The following is a 7,505-nucleotide window of genomic DNA, read 5'->3' on the forward strand; positions in this document are numbered from 1 at the left end:
TAACACCACCAAAAATGACAAAAAAAAAAATGCAAGTTACATAACTGATCAATATTAACATGATCAAAAGTGAATAAATGCAAATATCATAACAAAAAATGTTGTTCTCCCAATGCATTTTTACATCTCAAAATTTTTGATATTTTTACTCGGCTCTTATTACCCAAGCATGCATCTAAATGGTATTTATATATAAAAAAAAAAAAAATGGACGCACATTACGTTCTTTATGCACAACAGAGACCAATAATCTAACCATTGTGATAATTTTCATCAATATGTATAATCACTTCCATAATCTTGTCTAATTATTTAACACATCCGGACATTTTTCTAACAGTGACGTATCAATTACCCACAGGAATATTTTGTCCGAACACCAGAGCATAGTTTTCAACTGTAAATTTATTATGATCTTTTGGAGTTTTAATACACATAAACAGTAGAAGTACTGGTTTGTACCTGTGATTTACAGGCTACTGCATACCCGAACGATGATGGTTGCGGGTTTCTCATCGTTGCACTCAAAAAAAAGAAATTGGAGAAAAGATATCCCGATGTAACATAAAATTAGTTAATAACAATGATATAGATCATTTAACTGGATAATTGGTGTTACAGAAATTTCCAACAATTATTGGTGAGAAATCAAAGCTTTAATGACAAATCAAGATGATTAGGCTCTTCACAAGCTCTTTGATCAGGCTTGAAGTATTCATTAACAATCAAGTTATCATCATAACTCATCACATCTCTTCTCACAGATCTATGATCCATAGGGCCATGAGGATCAAAGCCGATAACCCGACGCAAACCACTCGAACTTGGCCCGAATCCCGGGTTCAAACCCGAGCCCGAGTCACGCCTCGCCGAGCTCGATTCTCTGCTCTTCTTGGCTAGGGTTCTCTCCAGTTTATGAGCATTTTGATGGCCTCCCAGAGCTTGTGAGCTGTAAAACTTGCGTCTGCAGTAGTTGCATGAGAAAACCCGCGGTTCGGTCGGGCTTAAAGGCGGCGATATCGGCCATGAATTCGGAGAAGAAGGATCAAGCACTAGATCCAGGTTTAGGGTATCGAATTTTCTTGATGATAAGCCGAGACTAAGAGAAGTTTTAGGATCATAATCCATGTGATTTCGTGTGATAGAACAGATGATTAGTGGAAGATGAAATGTGTGGATTAGTGCTTGTTTTGTGGAGGAAAAGTTGATTGAAGCGGAAGCATTATTTGAGAATTAGTTTGCTGCATGAAACTGAGGTAGGTAGGTTTGGAGACCGATGTGCTCTTTATTTATATATACATAAGATAGTATATCATCATAGTAGAAAAAGGACGTACAGTTGTATGCAATATCCTCGTGAAATTTCGAGAATACTAAGAAAAATCGTATGAAAAAATAATGATTTATTAATTTAAATGTGTTTCAAATATTGAAAATTTAATTACATCACACATGCCCCTTTGTTCGATCGTATTATCAAGGTTATGTATGTTCGAAATTTGAAAACACAGGAAACTTTAATAGTTATATGAGTTTTCAATAATCTCGTGATTTCACAAGATATATAATGTAAGTAATTAGCCCTCATATTTTATTCGTCCTGATTATTTGATGTAAAATCGTTTTGCTTTATTTTAATTCCCTGGTGATCCAAATTGTAACTATATAAATAAATATAGATAAGAAAAAATTTGCAATTTTTGTATTTTATATTTGTTTCTATGTAATTTGGATATTCTGCGTCGTCGAATTTCAATTTTATTTTTTAAATTTTTTTTTTTTTACTTTTGAAAGATCTAACATTTATGTGTTGTTAACTTGTGCAGTATTATATCAGCACTCTCAATAAAAAAATGATTAAAATTGTCAAAACTAGAAATATACAAAATTAATAGAGAATTTTGACAACGTAGAAAACCAAATTACAAAGAGACAACGATACTAACCAAAGTGGGTAATACTCCATGTACAACGAAATTTATACATCAATTTGTACAACACAAAAAATTCGATACAAAAATTTTATGAATCAAAATCTCATTATACATGGAATACAAAATATCGTGATATATATAATAACAAAATTTTACGATATAATTATTGTAAATACTGACTCAAAAAAAATTGTTGTAAATATCGTTGTACACGATATTTATTGTACATTTAGCATTATTCAACCAAAATTGCAATATTTCAAAGTAAATCCAAATAAATATAAACGTACAAAGTTATATTTAATGAGTCTCGCATAATCTCTGCAATTTAATTATTTTAATGGGCATCTGTGTCGGATATGTTCCATATGTTGATTGAAAATCAAATGTGTTTTTAATGTAGAGTAGGGCGTCTCAATCTTGGAATATTATTAAATTAGATCTTATGTTATGTTATCAACCACACACTACATGTGTACTACGAATTATTGTTGTGAATTACTGTTATTTAAATTATTTTTTTAGAAGACTGTTATTTAAATTATAATTTACTTCTGAGTTGGAAAACTTTTTATGACGGAAATCACATTAATTAAGCAATATTAAGTTGAATGGAATTATTGGTTTATGGAAAAAATATATTTTTTTAAAATTTTTAACTTTTCCACGTAATTTGAAAGAAGTAAAACTATTTCTGTATAATTCTTTTGAAGCTACACATAATATAGTCCAATGATATATATATATTATCTATACTATATTATAATACTTGAGGCACCTAGAGAAACCGTTCATAGGTGCCACCTCATAGGTGGGCATGGTGGTGGACACGAAAAGTGGGCAGCATAACAAAACTATATATATATATTATCTATACTATATTATAATACTTGAGGCACCTAGAGAAACCGCTCATGTGAACACCATCTTTTGTTCCATTTTTGCCCCTCCTTTCCTTCTTATATTATTCCATAATTCCATAATAATTACCCTTCTTACCCACAATCCTCACTAAAAAACCTCCCACTAACTCCACTTTCACATAAAATAAAAAAAACTTATTTTTTTATAATACATTAACTTCAATCATCTCACGAATTTTCAATTTTTATCATATTTTTCATTTGGCTTCTACATTTCTTTTTTCATCTGATTTTTTTCCCAATAACATGTTAAGCAAAAGTACAAAAAAATCAAAAAAATAAAATAATAAAGTGATCGTAACTGAAAATTTTTCGTTGCACACGCATGTTACTAGTATATATAGAAATTTTTAGCTGTCCAACCAATGCTGTCCAACTCGTCCCCGACAACTAAAACCCGGTACTGTGTTTTAGTGATAAGAAAAATTAAAAAAAAACCAACTAAAATCCGGTACCGGGTTTTAGTGATCGGGGACGAAGTGAAATATTACTATGATTTTTAATAAGAAATTATGTGAAAATACAAAATAGTAAATAATTATAATTATAAAGTAATTTAGGCTCCGTTTGGACAATTACTTATAAAACGTTGTTATAAAAGTGTTCTGTACAGAATTTTTATAAAATATTTTAAAATTTGTCTTGAAAATAAGTATGTGTTTGAATAACTATTCTATAAAAATATTTTAACATTTCAAAAGTAATGTGTTTCGAGTTCCATCATTAGCTTCCATTCTAAAAACATATCGCAATTATTTTTTAAAAACTATACTTGAGAACACTTTTATAAAAATATTTTTCAAAAACGTTTTACAAAAATCTTGTCGAAACACATATTTAAGTTCATTTTATTTATAAAATATTAAAAATATTTTTAAAATAAATGTCCAAACGAAATCGTAAATTAATTTAGTCTCTTTATGCCCCGCCCAAAACGGAGGCATGGTCCAACCCGAGCCAGATTCCGACTCGAGCCTTATCTCATGCCTTATGGTCAGTTTTGATCTCACGCAATAACCCAAGCCGAATCTATGGTGAGGGCCTCAAGGCACTTCTTCTTTGGGAAAACGCCCTGCTCGAGGGATATGCATTGTTCGGGCCAACTTGTGATGGTGCGAACATGGCTGCTTGGTAATTGAATCTATCAATCGAACCATCCGGCTGTTTAAGCATAGACCCCATCGGCCATCGATCTTTCTCAATCGGAAAAAATGATCATAACAATTGTTGTAACAATGTTTGTTATATTAACAATTAATTTTGTTTGTTAAATTTCTATTGAATGTGGTAGTTTTTTAAACACGTTAAATTAAACACATGTTAATCAATGATTGACGTAACAACTAACAAGAAATGTTACATTGTCACAGATGAATTTTTTCAAGCTGATTTGGTGTATAACGCGTTCCCTTGCGAGTTTTAATAAGTGTAAACTAAGTAAGAAACCATGTGCATGCCAATATAAGATCCGGAAGCTAGAGGGCAAGTAAGAATTGAATAATGTTGTGAAAACAAGATAATTAGAGATGTGATAATGGGAATCAAAGGGCTGTCGCCTTCATTAAAGGCAGAGAGAGGTATTGTGTCTTTGTCGGCTCACAAAATAATTAAATTCAGTGATTTTTTTTAAATAAAAAAATACATTCAAATGTAGAATTCATATTTATTTTATTGTTATAAAGATGAATTTTGTAACTTTTCAGACCATGTCATGCGAATATAGATTCCATAGAATACAGATATATGAGGTAATATGCTATACCTATACTCTATCCTCTATGGTTTTAGACAACGTGTAAAAGCTTTTGTCAAGAAAAATGGGCTCAAAATTCTTTTCTACTCTAAAAAAATAAAAATAAAAATATAGTCAAAAGTGTCGTACATTTCAATCGTTGAATGGGATTTTTTTAACATTTTTTTTAAAAAAACTGGAGTTTATGTTATGTTTTTCCTTTTTTTTAAAGAATTTTTTTAAATTATTTTTGTAATGGGCAAAATTCGTACGCCGCATTACACAAAATACAAATATTAGATACACTAAGTTTATATATTAAAGACACATGTCAACACAAAAATTTCTATTAGATAATCCAATGAATCAATTTTGTGAGATGAATCTCATATTCAATCCGACTAATGAAAAATATTATTTATTATGTCAAAAAATATTTAACAGATCTTTATACTCGTCTTTTCATGAAACCATCTCACAGAAAACCTACTTACAAATCAACGTGAGAAATAACGTTGTACATATACTTTATATTAACATGTATATATAAAAAAATTCCCGGAATTTAATTCTAAGAATATATTATAAATTAATCATGATTAATGGACATCATGAAATTGAAAATGATTGAGTCCAATCACATTTCGAAAGTAGGGGTGGAGCTCTTGTACTGGTTTCCAATTAAAGCAGTCGATGGGGATTAAAGATAAGCCTCCTTGACTACATCAATTACGTGAAGTAATAATTCAGTCCTCTTTGCTGAAAAGAAAGAAACAACATCGACTAGACTAATTAAATGATCTCATGAAATTTTAGTACTTGTAATCAAAACTTTCTCTTCCTAATGATGCTTCTTTTTCGCGTCTAATTTCTCCAACGACTGACTCGTATGATAATTCAATCACGCACATCAAATTCTTTGAATTTTATTTAATTTCACATATAGTTTTAAATCGAAGTTTGCGTTTGCGTGCGATTTAAAACTTCCTTCCGAATGAGTATTGTATAGTTTAAAAGTTACATTGATTACGATAACTGTAAACTGAAGTGTTTATGATATCAGAAGTTATAGTCAGTGAAAGAATGCCACTCAAATGTAATGAATTATTGTACCATTACAATAGCCCAAACACCTCATTTGAATTAGTAGAGACACTATTGTTCTTTAATGATCTATCTTTCAATAATTGAACTACCTCGCTACTCATGTGAAACAAACACGTGGTTTTAACTGTGATATGAATTCTATTAATATTAAGCACTTGCTACTCTATTAAAAGTTATAACTTGTGATAATATTAATATGAGAGTCGTGTTTCATCTCCATTCCTAAAAACAAGAATCCTTACTCCCAACAATAAGGGTAGTATATATTTGCATACTACATCTAACGATCCAATTTTAATTTGACTGTGAAAAATCCATATAATTTTACTGACCTCGATCACTTATTCAAATCAATTTACTCTTGAATTTAGTAGAGTATTACTCTTATGATATCATAAGCTCAACCAGCACGGGAATTGCTTACTAAGAATTCAATGGGGAGAATATCTCTAGCTCTAATCCGGTCCAATTAGGCAATTACTCATGCAAGACTATTACATGACATCGTATTAGGATTATGTTGAATAAATCAAGATAAATTAATCTAATTATAACATGAACAAGCTGGTTAAGCTTTATATTGTATGGGAATGAAATATTCAACCAAAGGCAACTATAATATTGGCTGTAGAAGTGATAAATAAATGGAAACAAATATGTAACATTGCTGAAATTTGGTTAGTTCGATCCTAATACAAGGATATATATAGTACCCTAACATTTGATCATGTGGTTTATACAAGAGAAACTACGCCGTTTTTTAATATGATACAATGCATTAGGTAACGTGAAAAAAACTCACTTGTTTTTTTACAATCATTTGATTGAATTTTTGGTATCAACTTAAAAGCAGATTGAAATCATTCTGAAAATGCTTGCTAGAAGAGTTATCCAAGGAGGCTTAATACAGTGAATGAAACTTAAGAAATGTGTTATTCCATTGTTTCCTTTCCCGATTTCATGTGTTCGTATCTCAGCTCAATCTAATGAATTATTTTTATAAGTGAGTCTTAATTAAGTTTGATTCTTGAATAATTAAATTAATAATTCAACCTGAATGCCCAACAAATTAAATTCCCTGCATGCATATGTTCTATGGTCCTGGACAAAATGTCAAACTTTAGGGAACAAGGGAACATTGTATTTGGTCAAAATATTATATTTCTATGAAATTATATATATATATATATGTATGTATATGTTTGATTGTTCATGTTATTGTTAACCTCTTGTTGGGGAGATTTGTTACAATTTGATCATGAGTATAAAAGCTCTTGTTTTAAATTTGGGATATTCTTGATGTCAAATTACCTATAAATTAACCATTGACGAGTTAATTCTAGAGATTTTGATAAAACAAAATGAAATTGTAAACACAAACTAATTATAAGACATTTACGTACAAACTCTAAAAAAAATGATAATGAATTTTGTCTTAATAAATTTGTTAAAAAAAATCATAATAACTTACTTTTAGAGGTTACTAAAATTATCTTGGTAAAATATATTTAAACAAACCAAGAGGCAAAGGTTAGAATCATTGGAAAATATTGAACTTTTCAACGAAAAAAATTGTTTGATTTTTAAATAAATTGAGAAGTTGAAAAGTTGTTTGATTTTTAAATAAATTGAAAACGAAAAAGTTGAAATTGAGATCTGTAGGAGTGAAGGGTCTTTTTGAATTACTCTTATAAAAAGGGTATCGTGTGACCACATTGAATATATACTCGAATTCTTTACGGCATGGGCATCATTTCAATATGATTTTTTTTTTTTAGAGTAAAAAACACTTCATAAAAGTTAAAAATC

At 29.8% G+C, this 7,505-nt stretch overlaps 1 protein-coding gene across 1 annotated transcript; it reads right to left on the reverse strand.

Moving 5' to 3' along the window:
- Positions 1–648: 648 nt before the first annotated feature.
- LOC140888467 (zinc finger protein 2) lies at positions 649–1,128 on the reverse strand. Its single transcript, XM_073296157.1, has one exon. The coding sequence runs from the start codon at positions 1,126–1,128 to the stop codon at positions 649–651; it is 480 nt and encodes a 159-aa protein (XP_073152258.1).
- Positions 1,129–7,505: the final 6,377 nt, after the last annotated feature.

The sequence above is a fragment of the Henckelia pumila genome, chromosome 3, assembly GCF_033568475.1.
Source record: "Henckelia pumila isolate YLH828 chromosome 3, ASM3356847v2, whole genome shotgun sequence".
NCBI lineage: Eukaryota > Viridiplantae > Streptophyta > Magnoliopsida > Lamiales > Gesneriaceae > Henckelia > Henckelia pumila.